The following is a 14697-nucleotide window of genomic DNA, read 5'->3' on the forward strand; positions in this document are numbered from 1 at the left end:
ATGGCATATTGAACAATACAGGTCAGTTTTCACTACTGAATCACATGTGCAGCGCTTAGATAATTTGTGAATCACATGGATGCTCGTTCGTCACCTGCTCACTCTCATCCAACATCACCACTCCAAGTCTCTCCAAATCAGTGAAGGAACCAGGTATCAAAGGTAAGTAATGTGTTTTTTTTCATTTTATTGCTCAATATGATGAATTCACTGCAGTAAGCAACCAAGGCAGCAGTCAGTACGACTGACCGCCGCCTCTGATTAACCTCACCACACACAGCTCTTCTCGGCTCTCCCCACCCCCAAATCACCTCATGGACCATCTCGGACCTCAAAGTACGATTTCACGCCACTGAACGACCGCATACTGCCCCCTCCCTGTCTCCACATTGCGAGCATGCCGGCGCTCTGCCCCTCTCTTCTCTCAGATTCATGGCCTCTCCCACCCCTACTCGTCCCATCGAACGAAACAGCAGCCGTCACGCCTCTCTATTCGCCATCACCATTCCCCCTCCCCTGCTCCGGGCTCCATCACAGCGAGGCAGGAGACGCTGGGTGGGCATAAACACAGGCCCAAGTAGCCGTTGTTTGTGTGCACCATCTGCTGCTAGGTCCTCGTCCCCACCGTCCTCGCCAACACCTCAACCACCACCAAATTCGGACACGAACAACCGTATTTCCGCCTTCTCCCCCCTTTTCATTCCAATGCTAATGCCTCAGCCACCGCCCACAGCTCCCCTAACCTGTGTATTTAGACACGCACAACCGCGCCCCTACCCTCTCTCCCCTTTCCAGTCCAACACCTCAGATCTGTGGCTGACTGTTTCTGTAAGCCATGCGTGAACGCAAGTAGGCGTGCCATGTCACTCTGCCCACCATTCTTTCTGGTTACCTCGCTAATCAAGTATGTTACATCAATTCAATATTAAAACATATAAATTTCCTCTTCCTGTTCCTACTATCCCTTCCCTAACATTCAGTACTACAAAGCTTGCAATTTAATATCTGTGTTTTCAGGCTCCTCCATTATTCTTTTCAGATTCTTTTGTAAGATTTTCAATGCTAGACAGCAATTTGGCATTGAAAAATAAAATAAAAGTACATTCAAACTAATATATAGCTTCAGATATTGCGTTGAACGAAGGAGCAAAAGAAGAGGAGCATTGGAGCATCATTTGCCGGGCATCAGCATCCCAAATTGGAAGGTCATGTGATTATTTTAAACTCCGTTCAGTAGTGATCAGTAGTGAAGCACAGGTATGAGTAGCGACCCCAACGACACCCCACCTTTGAGGAGACTGTTTGGCTGTGCTTGGCAAGAGCTTCGAAAACAGCCCACGTTTGTAAACTTTGGTAAACATCATCGTCCACACGAGGATGCATTCGCGTTCGTCCATTCCCTCGGTGTCACTCCGGCCATCTCCAACGTCGAAGTGACGAATATTTAAATACAATGGTCCTCTCGGTTGTCACGCACCTCGTGAGCATCCAAGTTTCAGACAAATTTTCGGATTGACTTAACAGTGGATAACACTACCCTTGCACTACCCTGTCCAAGCAATTCGCCTGATCACAACCACGAGGACCGGCACCAGCAAGTCCTTCAGCTTAAGCATGAAGCTTGAGCCTGATCTCCAACTTGATGCAAGACGTAGAAGCTTACCTTCTGTTCCAGTTATGTAAAACTCAGGCCCATTCAAAAATTTTGAACACCTTCCTCCCTGTCAGCCTCTCTGCTAGCACAGCTTCCCCGGCGTTGTATATTCCACAAGTTTTTCTCCCGCATTCACCACCCATCCAATGTTGGCTCAGCTCAAGCCCAAAAAATACACCGTTCGGTATCCAAAATGGATGGTTGGAAAACGTCTACTCTATGCTTCCTCCGCACTTGCGTCTCTGGGGGACGCACTCTTTGGATATAGTCAGGGGGCCATCGCATCCGCTCAAGTTCAGCCATCATTCATCAGTCGGATGTACCACGTGAACCTATCCTTGGCGGAAATCGATGCTGGGAAGATTGGCGTTTCACCATTGACACAATGTACATCATCTCTTCCGTTTCCGTTTCCTGATCCTTCTCACTCTTGTCACTTCATCTAGCCATCGTCGTGGCCTGCCTCAACGTCACCGCCCTTCTGGCCTCCATCTGCGCAGCGTACATCTGTGATATCCTGGGCCGCCGAATGTCTGTTCGAATAGGTGCTATGATCTACTTCCTCGCCGCATTCATTCAGGTCTTCATGCCCAATCTCGCCACCCTCATTATCGGACGGTGCATTCAAGGCATTGGCGTTGGCATGCTCTCCATGACCGTCCCAATTCTCCAATGCGAGATCGCTCCAGGCCACGCTCGGGGGATGTTCGTCTCTATTGAGTATCTATGCCTCAACTCTGGGTACGCTCTGTCTGCGTGGGTCGGATACGCGTTCTTCTTTGCTATGCCCTCTGAGATCTCCTGGCGTGGACCCTACATCGTTCAAGCTGTTCTATCTGCGATATTGGTAATCTGGACGTTCTACCTTCCGGAAACACCCCGCTGGTTGATCAAGAACGGGTTCAAAAAGGAGGGTTTGGGCGCTCTTGCTGACTTGCACGGAACAGGTGACGTGGAGGATGAATCTATCGTCCAATCCTTCATAGCGATAGAAGCCGCCATTCAACTTGAACAAAGTATGGGGGACTCGTCTTGGAGACAACTTTTCTCGCAATACACTCGCCGGTCCATCGTAGGAATTACATGCCAACTTTTCGCTCAAATCAACGGCATCAATGCGATCTTATACTTCCTACCCGAAAATCTTGCTAGAGCTGGCTTCAGTATCGCAAGGTCGCTATTATACTCAGGCGCTTGTGCTCTTATTTACTGCGCGGGTACAATACCCACAATGTTCTTCATCGATAAATGGGGGCGGCGAAGGTTTTTGATCTGGGGGAGTTTCGGGCTTGCGGCGGCGCTTGCGATAGTCGGCGCTCTGCAGTTTCACGCGGACACGTTGCCGTTGGGGATTGCGAGATTGGGTTCAGCAGATGGCATCTTTACTGGTACGTTGCGAATTTAGTATCTCTGATCGGTCTGTAAAATTCAGCCATTGTCAGGTGTATGTCTCTACCTTTTCATTTTCGGCGCAACGTACGTTTTTTATTTTACCTTGTGATGATTAGCGCTGACTTCACTCTTTTACAGATGGGGCCCGACACCATGGCTTCTTGGCGCCGAGATATTCCCGCTGCGTGCGCGAGCTAAAGGAATGGCGCTATCGACCAGCACTAACTGGGTCTCAAACTTCATCGTCGCGTTCATCACCCCACCTCTGTTCTCTGCACTACACGGGGGCTATTACTTTCTCCTTCTGGGTTCATGTTTGATCTCAGGCGTCGTAGTCTGGCTATTATATCCAGAGACGGCGGGGAGAACGCTCGAAGAGCTTGGAGAGGTGTTTGGCGATGGGGTTGTGACAGTGGCGGTTGACGAGGAGGTTGGTCATATGAAGCTTACACAGGGCCTGGGAACGGTCGCAGAGCCGCTTGAAGTAGCTGCAGTTAACGCTCAAACGGTTTCTTCCGAGGTCACACTCAACGCATCAGTGGTTGAAGGGAAAAAATCAACGGAGGGCTAGAGTAAGTTATATTTGTGAGATAGTCTTTCTAATCCATTCTATTCGTACTACATCTCGATAAACTCCACTTACCATTCCCCATGCCCCGTACCCTGAACCCTATTGTTGGGCACCCTGGGGACTCGCCACCCTTATGTACGCCCTAGGGACTCCTCGGGCCTGAGCTGGCAATCAAGAATCACGGTCGCCTAAGTACATTATTAGTACGTTACCCGTCGTACTGACTGGCAGGGACGAGGAGATTGAGTTCACCGAGGGAAAGCGATCGATACCGCGGGTCGCTTGCCATAATTCAGGAAGGTCCTGAGACCGCGTATCTGCAAGCTTTCCGCCGTTCCGTCCGCATCAATGGCTTGCCGCCGGTGCTGCGGATTCCAGTGAGTGACTCGCAAGTCGAGAGTCGTAGATACTGGTGGGTTATCCAGGAATATCCGCCCCGAGTATCGCTTAATATGGGCCCAATCAAGAATGACTTAGTGCAGTTTATTATCACAAAAGCACCGTGACGAGAATCTGTACTAGATTGCCAGATTGTGAAATGATGTCGAATAGATATGAAGCAGATGATGATATGCAAAATGAACCTATGACGCCGTCCTTCGGAAATGAAACCAGGAACGATCATTCCTCGGGTTACATCTGAAAATCGTTTCTGACCGAGTCCGCCTGAATAATAAGCTCTGTTCAAGACCATGTGAGTTAACCTCCTACCAAGCGAGGAAGTCACTAACCAGTATAGAACTTAATTCCGTCGACATGGGCGTCGATTTCTGAGAATGGCATGAGACAAAGTAATTTTAAAATTTAGAACGCATACTGATCATCTCGTCGACGGTGTGGATGTTGATCCTTTTAGACCGTTAGCCAGAACAGATATCGATGAAATCATACCTACTTATCTTGGGAGCGAACGGGACTCCATCGATAGATATTTGGTGACCTGATCGTTAGTTAATGATCAGGTGCAGGAACTAGGTCGAAGGGACTCACAAATTCCACTTTGGAGAGGGCGGCATTCAATCAGCAAGTATAATTCGAAGCGAGGAGAGGCTCACATAGAATCGAGTATCTGGTCAACAAAATATTAGATAAAAAGAATCCGGAAAGACCAAAAAATAAAAGTTCACCTGTATTACCCGTCATCGCACTGGGTGAAACAATAATTTCTGGGCCAAACGAGGCCTGAACAGCTTTGGAAAAAATCACCCAGGCATGGGCGTCCAATATAAAAGGAGCGATGGGGCTTGCCTCATGCTCGGAGTTGTATGTCAGGCTGATATTTCCAATAGAAGGCTTACCCCCGCAATGAACGTTGTACCGGTTTGGAGACGGGGATTCGCTATTGAGCAGAAGACAATATTTTTCGGCGATGGGTTTGACGAGGAAGTGGAATATTTTCTTGACATCGTCGACTGCATGGTACGTCAGAAGGGGGACGAAAAACGAAAAAACCGGTATACTTGAGCTGAAGATGTCAACGCGCGAGTTGAAATTGACTTTGGCACTTTCGGCAAGAGCATTTGTCTATTTATTTCAGCGCTGTTGATCAGTGGCTTGAAATAGAGACATACTTTGACCCCAGCGTTGAAAATAGTCGCTGCTTTAGAAGTTTGAATGAGATATTGATTTTCAACAGAGGTCTGCGCAAATTTCCTTGCGGCATCTTTATAATCTGGTCTCTTGGAGAAAGCCGCGTTCCTAATCCACTTCGGAACATACGCTTTGTCGCCATGTTCAGCTAGACAAGATATGAAACCCCAGATTGGGCTTTCCTTCCTCAGCGTAGGCTGGAATATGGTTGAATCTCTGCTCGTCTTAGCTTCTCGATGAAATGAGAACGTAGAAACTAGCGGACTCAATAGCCGAGACGATTTTGGATAAAATCCCGATGGTTGTATAGACCGTCGGTCTCGAAGAACTGGATGCGATTAGGATATGATTGGAGGACCAAATTTTGTAACTCACTGGCCTCCAAGCATATCTACCTCAACCTCTGCGTTCTGCGAATAAGATCAGTGAAAAAAAAGAAAGCGCTCCAAACAGAAGAAATTACCATATATCCCTTCTCAGCAATTCCAGGCAATGCAAACTCTTGATTGTACAGCTTCTCCAAGCCCATTCCGCCCTCATCTACAATCATGGCGATTCCATATTTCCCATACACATCCTCAAGGTGCTTGGCGATGTTAGTTGCTCCGAGAGGTCCGCTGACTTCCTCGTCTTGCCCGAAGGCGAGGACTAGAAGAAGTCAGTGGGATCAATCTAAGGCATGAACGGAATTACCGATAGTCCTGTATGGAACCCACCCGCTGTGTATAAGATGCTCCACAGCGGTGAGGATTCCGATCACATTATTCTTGCAGTCCCCGGATCCTCTACCGTAAATCCATTCACCATCAATGACACCATCGAATGGCGGGTAGGTCCACCTATCGAGAGACGTCACACTGAGAAAAAGATAAGCAAAGTTTACATAATTCAGTGTTCTTGATGGACACACCCTGGAACAACATCCAAATGGCCAGTTAACATGAGTGGTTTCAGGCTCGAATTTACACCCCTCCACGTGTACACGAGCGAGAATCCCCCTACGACGGTGAGGTTTGTAGCCGAGTGTCTGGCAGCAGGAATTCAACACGTTTTACGCTGGCAGACCGTTCAACAACCTACGTCAGTGGGAACGTATCTCTAAGATACTTGTGCATATCCACGAACGGTAGCCACCTTTCATCCTCGTCAACAGGTCCCATGTCGTCGAATGTCCTAAAGAAGGATTGAGGGTTTTGATGTGCCACGACAGCCATTATGACGTACATGGTAGGAATTTGAATCGCCCCAGAGAGCCTTTTCGCGCTTTCCAACCGAAATCTTGGCGAAGAGTAAAGGTCGGAAAAGTTCGACGGAGTGGCTGCGGGTAGTGATTGGCGGCAAAGAGTTCCATCCGGATGATTAGGGTTGAAGAGAGGCCCGAAACACGCAACATAGACTTGGTAAAGGACGTAGCCAACCATCCAAACGAACAAGAGCTCGCAAATTGTGCGCTTTGTGGTAATGAAAGCGCTCGAACGCACACGGCCGGAAACTTCTGGTCTTTCCTTATGCATCGTTGGATATGGTCAAGGTCAAGGTCTGAGAAAGCTGTGTCCGGGCCGATTGAGACGGTGATTGCCGAATGACTGTGGCCTTTCCCCCACACCATTTGAAGCGGGAGGGAGTTGATATGAGTAGTCGATGTGCTTTCAGAAACGGGAGGTTCGTTCGAATGCTCCAGAAAACCCAAATCTGCTCTAAATTAATTTGAGCGAATGGGAAGTTGCCGGCGGAGTTTCTGGTTAAGATAAACGCCCATCAAACGCCCAACAAACGCCCATCTACCCGATATCCCACTTCACTAGTCATTGACGATGAACAACTTCCGTCGTACTCTCCTCGCCCAAAGAGAGACATCTTCTTCTTACGGCCATCATGGAGATACTCCTGATGAAAGGAAAATCAACTTCGAACATCGACATCGCAATTCCCTGAATTCAAGTTTTTTTTCTTTTGGGTTTTTCAAGCACTTCCGACTCGACTCGAGATTATAGTTGTATGTTGCCTGCTGTCTGGGGGAAGAACTGAATTTTGAACCATTCCGTTCTCATTGGGTCGTCTTCTACGCTGATGGAATTGAGTGTTGCCGAGGCAAAGACGTTGAATGTGGATCCGATTGTCGTCCAACGATGGAGCTGCCTCACAGGGTCAAATACTGAACGTAAGTCCCTTCACTCATCTAATGAATAATCCTTGACCATTGTTAGACCAGGGTAGAACTGCCGTTCCTTGGCTTTCCGCCGGCGGTATGTCAAACTCAATTCTCGACCTCCCGCCCGTTACCTAGGTCTCTCAAACCCCTTTCCCCCGCTCATCGAGTGGCGTTGCGCGTCAGATTCTCGTGGAAGAACCCCATGACGCAATGTGTCTGAACGATACACCATCTGACCGACAAGGAGTTTTCAGGGTACGCCGCCGGTAAGTCTTATCAAGGATCACTGTCCCCACTTTCTGGCCTGTGTTATCACCTAGTCACGTTAGCAACACGCGCACTTGTTGATATACTGTACTGTGTGTCAGTGCAAAAGGTCTCGAGGGAGCGACTGTGGGATGACTGCAAGTTGACTGTTGTCTGCAACTGCAGTTATAGCATGGTCGTGGAAGAAACGTCAACATCAAGCGCTTTGGTATTGGAATCATGAGGTAACGTCGCATTCCTTGCTATTCAATCATGCCACCTTTGCGGCGTTAGACTCTTATCCACCAGGTGAAACGCAACAAGCAATCGAGCTTCTCGCATTTGTTCAAGGCCATAATCAGCATGAACAGCAGGTGAGCTCGCCATACTCGATTGGGTCCCAGAGCTTTTCCAACTAAGTCTAGACATATAACTCCGGTCTCGACTCAGCGTCCATCTATCATGTTGCGATACGAACTGATAGGTCACCTGTCGCAGTGCTGAGCTATGAATTATTCACCAAGTCGTCAACGTGCCATTTCTCGCGAACATCGGGAGCGAAGGAAATTTTCATGGGTAAACCATTCAACCGACGGTACGTTTCAAAAAACACCTAGACATTTCACGCAGTCCAGCATTAAACGCTGTTCCAGCCTCTAGGCCCCTGCAGTCCAATTCAAGCAGATGTAAGTCGTATCACCAGATTTACCTGTGTAAGCCACCCGCGAGGCTTCAAAACTGAACACAAAGGATGGCACATGAGAGGAAACTTTTTTGACACGCTCCCGCGAAACATGGAAGCGAGTCTTGTCGGTACCGCAAGTATAAGATTTACGCATCTTTCCGATGTGTGTCGCTCACGTCGATCTAGTATGACCGGACCGCCTCCCCCCTCGCTCAATCTTCTTCACCTCCAACTGAGGCTGAGCCTGCTTACTGATTGCCTCAGAATTTGATGGGTTACTAATATCAGAATTTTGGGCTTGTTACCCCGCTCTCCCATCCCTAATCGTTGTCGGACCCCCATGCATCGCAAGAACCGACGCGTTTTTGCCTCTTCCTACTCTCTTCTCACGCACGTCCAATCATGGGTTCACAAAACTGACATCTTGATCCCAACGGACCACCGGGTCGAACTTGACAAGATGATTCACACAATGCACCGCTTTGTACCGATGCTCCGGTGGTGTAAAATTATGAGCAGCCTTAGCGTTCGCGCCACTGCGTGTTCAAGTCGTTCTGCCTCGTCGTGCTTCAAGTTGTAGGAAGGTATAGCTTCAACAGCAAGTATCCCATTAGCGGTCCGATGTTCTCTAACTCCATCGTTTTTTCAGATTTGTATTCAACCCTTACAACGCTTTGGACACACACTAGTAATTCTTAAAAGCGAAAAAACGACAGATGTCACATTCCCAGACCGCCGCCGTCGCCGCGCCGTAACCAGCGATATTTGATATCACAACACTCCTCAAATGTGCTTATCTCCTCAAGAAGTTCTCACCGCCGGCCTTGTGGATTAATCAAAGTAAACATATCTCGTCTCTTTTCCGTCGCGGATCTTTAGATAATTCAAGAAGGTCCCCCAAAATCCAAAAAGCTGAACACGGGCTCGGGCAGGAGCAAAGCGCTCATGAGATAACGGGTGGAGTGTTCCAAGTTCAAGCATTCGGCTTCGTTATGCCAGCCAGCCAAATAGATACACCATCATGATCACGCTCTACCTACACAACTTCCATCACTCTCTCCACACAACTCCATCATGCTCAACAGATATCCTACCCACACCCCACGGTCAAACGTGCCCTGATAGGCTTGCGAGGAACGACCGGATCAGTTGATTTTCCTGGACGCCCCAACCCCCCTCTATCTTCCGATGGTCCGGACCCTCTTGACGCCATATGAAACTTCGGAAAAGTCACTCCGTGGATGCTTACCTGGACGAATGTCTTCGCGGGAGTGAATCGATGCTCGATTGGTACGTTCTCGCTCGATCAGCCAGCGAGAGCTCACTTTATAAGTAGAGCACCCCACCTGATTAGTACTACGAAGCTTGGTTTATAACCACCGCACAGTGGAGATGTAAGAGATCTTCTCTGCCTGGGAAGAAACGTGGAAAGATAGGCTCGAGTATCTTGATCAATTGATAACTCACCCCCCTTTGTTTCCGGAACGAGATCCGACATAAGGTCTTTCATTTACGTCGATCTGATTCTCGTCCGTCAAGCCTTTCATTCGTGGATCTGACACTGTAGTATTGGTATCACTGGATCCGCAGCGCTTGTTCACGGTCTCGTGAAAGCGAGGGTTCAGATTTGAATTGAAGCAAAGGGGGGGGATCCTCTACAAGCACCCCACGAGTACGAAATCTCACAATCCGATATGTACGACACTTCCCCACGACAGCCTTCGACGTTTGTCAAAGTGGTGTGCGTCGATTTTCAAGCGTTTGGGTTGTTGAAGCAAAGGTGATCGTTTCTCAATTGCGGACAATCGCAAAATCCGATATACGACCGTTCCACATAAAGTCTCAGTGTCGGCCGTTTCTGTGGTTGATCCAAGTGGTGTGCCGTGGATTCGAGCGCTCGTTGGCAGTCAAGGTGGATCCTCTGAACTACCCTCAAGTGCACACAATCTTATCTGATTCCGCATCCACATGAACCTGTCATTGGGGGTTTTCTGAGCGGTCTTATCTCATTGGTTGGATCTTGCTCTCAGGCTGAGCACTTGCCCAACTGCGAAAATGGTCGTTCGACATCCGATATGTTTGACTGTGTTCCACATGATGAAACTGTCGCTCAGTTATGGTTATGAATGATAACTGGTCAAGTGGGTGGATCTGCGTGGGATTCGCATCGACGACATCGGAATTGAAAGCGCTTGTTTGTTCACGGGTCTTGTGAAGCACCACCTAGTTGGAGACAAGTTGGAGAAGGACTGAATCATCCTTTCGAACGCAACATCTCGACATCCGATAATGTATCGCTCTTCCACATGAACCTACCTATTCGTGGATCCGATAACTCGCAGTCATTCGTATGCACACTCAAATGTTCGTTTCGCTGGTTCGTACAAGCGTGAAATCCCAACTCAAGCGCTGGTAACTCGTTCAAGTGATGTGATCCTACGAGGAGGAGAATCTCACCTCATGAATCCGACACCTCTCACCGATTTACTCCGAATACCCATGAGTAGCCAGACCATCGGAGGTTGTCATCCCCGTCACCAGCGCCTCGGACAACCGTTTGAGTTAAAGGAGGAGGGCACGCCGTCGCGTCTTCTCTCTCTCACTTTGGCAAGACAAGGATGTTAAGCTTGAGTTGCACCCCAGCACGCCGTTCACGCCCCTTTGGCCTATTCAATTCAATGTCGGCCCGAGATGGTGTGGGCATGCACGGACACGCCCTCTTCACGTTTTTTTTTTTTTGGCGCCGTGTTGGTGGCGGCTGGCATCAAAAAACGCGTAGTACGCGCGCGCATCAACTTTTCCGCGTTTTCGCTTTCCCATTTGGGTATACGAGCGAGAGGGGGGGGGGCAGGAGGGAAGTAATTACGCAGTATGTGCGACGCGCCCCCGCCACAATTTGGACTGGCGCCTTTTCGTTTTCTCTCTCGCTACCGTGCAGGATACGGAGTGTAAAGTCCTTTCGCTGAACCCTTAGACGAGGGTAGAAAAACCGGAGGGGGAAAAACCCTTGATGGTGGCTCTGTCTTAATAACCGTCGGGATTGGATTATGATTTGGGTCCGTCTGGGTGGACCCTATCCGGGTAGTATGACACGCGAGTTGGCACCTCTACCTAAGTACTTGCCATACACAGCCGTTTTGGACACCGCCAACCACATTTTTGTGATAACTCTCTGGCATTAATATTGTCGCCATTCCATTCGTCTTCATAGTGCAGCTTGGCGCATCATCTAGAACCACACCTACTACTCCTCCCGCACTTTTCCGCAGTTCATTAGTAGTGAGGCACTTTTTATTTATTCACGGTTCCATGTAAAAATGTCGGATCTTCGGGAACCCCTTCTTCGGTAATTACGTGTGTCACCTTAGCGCTGAAGCAGCGTCCGGTGATCCCCCACCAGTAGTCTGTCTTTCTTCGTTTTGCCAAATACATGCGATTTGAAATGTGCGCAACCGGTGAATAAAAATTGGGGTTCTTAAGCCTATGGGTGAGAACTGAGATTGAATTTTTTTTGATTTCTTGAAAGGGTGCAGAAGTCCTATGATGTCGGAACTCCAACTCCGATTGTACATGGTTTTTTTTCTTTGCTGCCTTGCATGCTTGTGCGTGGTGTGGTGTGGTGCTTTGAACGTGAAGGAGGGGGGGGGTCATTACTCCTAAACATTGTCGAGATGACGAGTTTCCAAGTTCCAATTGAATTGTAAGAAGACGAGGTTGCATATCATATAATTTCCCTCACACCATCAACATCGTGACTCTCGGAAGAATCCGTGTAAGGTACATGGCGATCAGGTGAGAAATCGAAGGACCCTGTAGTTGGCTTAGCTTGGGATGTCAGTGGGATTTTAGTGAATCAGATTTCATCTCTTTGCAGCGTGCTTTGGAGACCCGAGCGAAGATCTGTCGCTTGCTTTTTTTACTTGACTCTGTCTCTGAGAGAGGACTGAGCTGAGTCTCCGAGTGGTGAGAGGACATACGTGGGTTAGCTGCAGTTGGGTGTAATTGTTTCGGATTCTTTAACCACGTCAAAAGGCGGGTAGTGTACCCGCCAATAAAACAAATTTATTATATGTGCGTTGATGTTGTGTGTGCGCCACTGGCAGTTGGCTTGCACAAGCGAAAGGTTACCTTGAAGAAACAAAGCAGGCAGCGCGTAATCGCCGATCCTCGTCAGGCTCCTGGCAACACGTATCGTCACCCTACGCCGCGTATTCCGGAGGTGGAAAGAGGGACCAGGTGTTCTGTATTTTAATTGAAGTTTGGACGCGTGAGAGTGACCTCCGTCCTAAAGCGTACTAGCGTAATACCCTGACGAGATCAAAAGAGTTGAAATTTAGATCGAACTTCTCGAATGCCCTGCGCAGAAAATATGATCGGAGTTCCCCATTAGTGTCCGCCGCTCCAAGGGGATGATTAGCCGAGATCTGACGATTCTTTCGTGTTTTTGTCAAATTATATTAGAGAGCGTGACACGATTGGACACGGGGTTGTGCAGATATGTGCCAAAAGCGAAAAAAAGACAGAAAGTGAGCTATAAAGAGGTGATTGCCGGGTGACTGTCACATGTTGTTGCTTATATAATACGGCCAAGACAAAACAAAGGGTCCTTCATAACTGAGCCTATTTTTCCGTCTTCCCTTCCCTAGTTTTACCACCCCCAACAACACAACATCCCTGTAACCATGCCTAGAGCTGAATCCAAACCACAAAGCCCTACTGCTTCGACCCAGTTCTACCATTCCTCTTTTACAAACGGTGCAAACTACCTGCCAGAGTCGTCGCCAGCGTCCCCGACGACGAGCCAGGCTCACTCGCCCTCCCCGAGCATCTCTTCCTCCGCTGCACCACCACCACAGAAAAAGAAACATGTCTGCGGGACGTGTGATCGCGCATTCACGACGAGTGGTCACCTTGCTCGCCACTCCCGCGTGCACACAGGTGAAAGGAACCACAAGTGCCCTTTCCCTGGCTGCGAGACTCGTTGTTCGCGACAAGATAACCTTCAGCAACAGTAAGTCTCTTTGATGTTCCATTTCAGTCAGTCACTCACGCGTGGACAGTTACCGCATCCATCTCTCTCCAGGGTCCAGACGCAGCTCAACGCGCTCTGCCATCTCTCGAGCCATGAACCCAAGCAAACGCGGTACAACCGCCTCTTCTTCAGCAACCGATGCCTCCCAATCGCCCGCTCCAGCTCCACTCTCACCACCTGCCTTGGAGCCAGCGCGCTACGCACCCCACTCACCCCCACCCGACTCCCCTCCTCCCCTTGCACAAGCTACCCTCCCAGCCACGGCGCACATGCACCATGGCCATCACCATCACCAAGACAACTCGGCGCCTTCGTCGCGCTCTTCCAGTTCTCCAGATATCAATTACTCGAATGGGGGGAGCATGAGCCAGTCGATGGTTCCCCAGCTTTCGCAGAGCCAGCAGTATTCGTATAGAAGTGGAACGACGACGTATCAAGAACAATCGCAGGGTGCTGGGGTGGGTGGGTTCACCTACGTGCACACTACCCCCATCTCGCACAGCAGCGGAAACACCCCGCCTTCGTCTGCTACTTCGTCTTTTTCCGGCTCATATTCGAGTTCGCATCATAGCCATCATCACCAGCAGCAGCAGCAGCACCATCACCATGAAGGAGGCTATCGAGATGTTTCGCCAGTGTCTATCTCCTCACGGCACTCCATCTCGCACATCTCCCACCCTCAACAAAGGCACCATCATCATCATTCTGGCCCTCCTTCGCCCGCCTCTTCGCATTCAGTGTCTTCACACACCTCGGGCCCACCCACCCCCACTTCCTACCCGCCCGTCTTCCACGACGAGCACCACCAATCGTATCACGGGCATAACAACACGCATGCTCACCACCAGCAGCAACAGATGGGCCCTGCGACGTATGGGAATGCGCGGTTTGACAGCCCCCCGCCCACGTTGGCTCCCATTCAGGATGAGAGGCTGATTAGGAGGGATGTGGAGAGGGGGTCTCCGCATATTTATCAGCCTCAGCCGATGCCGGAGTATCAGTATCATTCGGGACTTGGACATGGTGCTTGGAAGAACGAGGGAGGGTTGAGGAAGGGTGTTGGTGCGCTTGTTCAATGATTTTCTTTTTGTGGAACTTTCTTTTTGTGGATATAGAATCTCTCGTCTTTCCTCTCTCGTCTCGTTTTGCTTGATACAACTCGTACATACACTTTACAGCTACCTAGTTTCAGTCTCTTTTCTCTCGTCAAAGAATGTAATTATATGACCCATGGAAAATACCATGCTGCATGCGTCTACTACTAGTTATTTGAAAATCGCACCATTTCGCAGAAAATCAGAAATTGCTTCCACAGACGCGTGTCAATGAAAAAAAAAAAAAAAGAAAAGGAGGACAACGTGTGATTGATCGGATG

At 49.1% G+C, this 14697-nt stretch overlaps 6 protein-coding genes across 6 annotated transcripts; 5 read left to right on the forward strand and 1 right to left on the reverse strand.

Moving 5' to 3' along the window:
* Positions 1-79: 79 nt before the first annotated feature.
* LACBIDRAFT_335468 (uncharacterized protein) lies at positions 80-1051 on the forward strand (the record flags this gene model as incomplete). The annotated part of the gene is made up of 6 exons (XM_001890327.1): positions 80-162; positions 217-238; positions 281-555; positions 756-828; positions 854-904; positions 1040-1051. 6 exons carry the CDS (start codon positions 80-82, stop codon positions 1049-1051), a joined length of 516 nt encoding a protein of 171 aa, XP_001890362.1.
* A 761-nt stretch (positions 1052-1812) lies between these two features.
* Positions 1813-3446, forward strand: LACBIDRAFT_151873 (uncharacterized protein; the record flags this gene model as incomplete). Its single annotated transcript, XM_001890328.1, has 4 exons — positions 1813-2041; positions 2101-3042; positions 3097-3130; positions 3185-3446. Coding segments are annotated over 4 exons (1467 nt in total), but the record flags the coding sequence as incomplete, so codon positions are not given.
* Positions 3447-4414: 968 nt separating this feature from the next.
* On the reverse strand, positions 4415-6721 carry LACBIDRAFT_318408 (uncharacterized protein; the record flags this gene model as incomplete). Its single annotated transcript, XM_001890339.1, has 13 exons — positions 4415-4466; positions 4513-4557; positions 4608-4615; positions 4673-4686; positions 4745-5141; positions 5189-5404; positions 5469-5535; positions 5583-5617; positions 5671-5855; positions 5901-6064; positions 6118-6234; positions 6288-6380; positions 6432-6721. The coding sequence occupies 13 exons, from the start codon at positions 6719-6721 to the stop codon at positions 4415-4417; spliced, it is 1683 nt and encodes a 560-aa protein (XP_001890374.1).
* A 556-nt stretch (positions 6722-7277) lies between these two features.
* LACBIDRAFT_335471 (uncharacterized protein) lies at positions 7278-8545 on the forward strand (the record flags this gene model as incomplete). Its single annotated transcript, XM_001890329.1, has 7 exons — positions 7278-7368; positions 7415-7453; positions 7614-7625; positions 7798-7979; positions 8031-8200; positions 8276-8291; positions 8477-8545. 7 exons carry the CDS (start codon positions 7278-7280, stop codon positions 8543-8545), a joined length of 579 nt encoding a protein of 192 aa, XP_001890364.1.
* A 280-nt stretch (positions 8546-8825) lies between these two features.
* LACBIDRAFT_318410 (uncharacterized protein) lies at positions 8826-9315 on the forward strand (the record flags this gene model as incomplete). Its single annotated transcript, XM_001890330.1, has 3 exons — positions 8826-8874; positions 8940-9024; positions 9097-9315. The coding sequence occupies exons 2-3, from the start codon at positions 9007-9009 to the stop codon at positions 9313-9315; spliced, it is 237 nt and encodes a 78-aa protein (XP_001890365.1). The 5' UTR covers positions 8826-8874; positions 8940-9006.
* A 3633-nt stretch (positions 9316-12948) lies between these two features.
* On the forward strand, positions 12949-14670 carry LbNRG1 (Nrg1-like Zn-finger transcription factor). The gene is made up of 3 exons (XM_001890331.1): positions 12949-13301; positions 13351-14571; positions 14649-14670. The coding sequence occupies exons 1-2, from the start codon at positions 12973-12975 to the stop codon at positions 14399-14401; spliced, it is 1380 nt and encodes a 459-aa protein (XP_001890366.1). The 5' UTR covers positions 12949-12972; the 3' UTR covers positions 14402-14571; positions 14649-14670.
* The last annotated feature ends 27 nt before the right edge of the window (positions 14671-14697 follow it).

This window comes from Laccaria bicolor, genomic scaffold, assembly GCF_000143565.1.
Source record: "Laccaria bicolor S238N-H82 LACBIscaffold_90 genomic scaffold, whole genome shotgun sequence".
Taxonomy (NCBI): Eukaryota; Fungi; Basidiomycota; class Agaricomycetes; order Agaricales; family Hydnangiaceae; genus Laccaria; species Laccaria bicolor.

Bases quoted from the DNA above. Each gene is read 5' to 3' on its own strand.
- LbNRG1 (XM_001890331.1), top strand. From the start codon at position 12,973: ATGCCTAGAGCTGAATCCAAACCACAAAGCCCTACTGCTTCGACCCAG. The intron at 13,302-13,350 runs GTAAGTCTCTTT...ACGCGTGGACAG, and splicing joins CAAGATAACCTTCAGCAACA to TTACCGCATCCATCTCTCTC.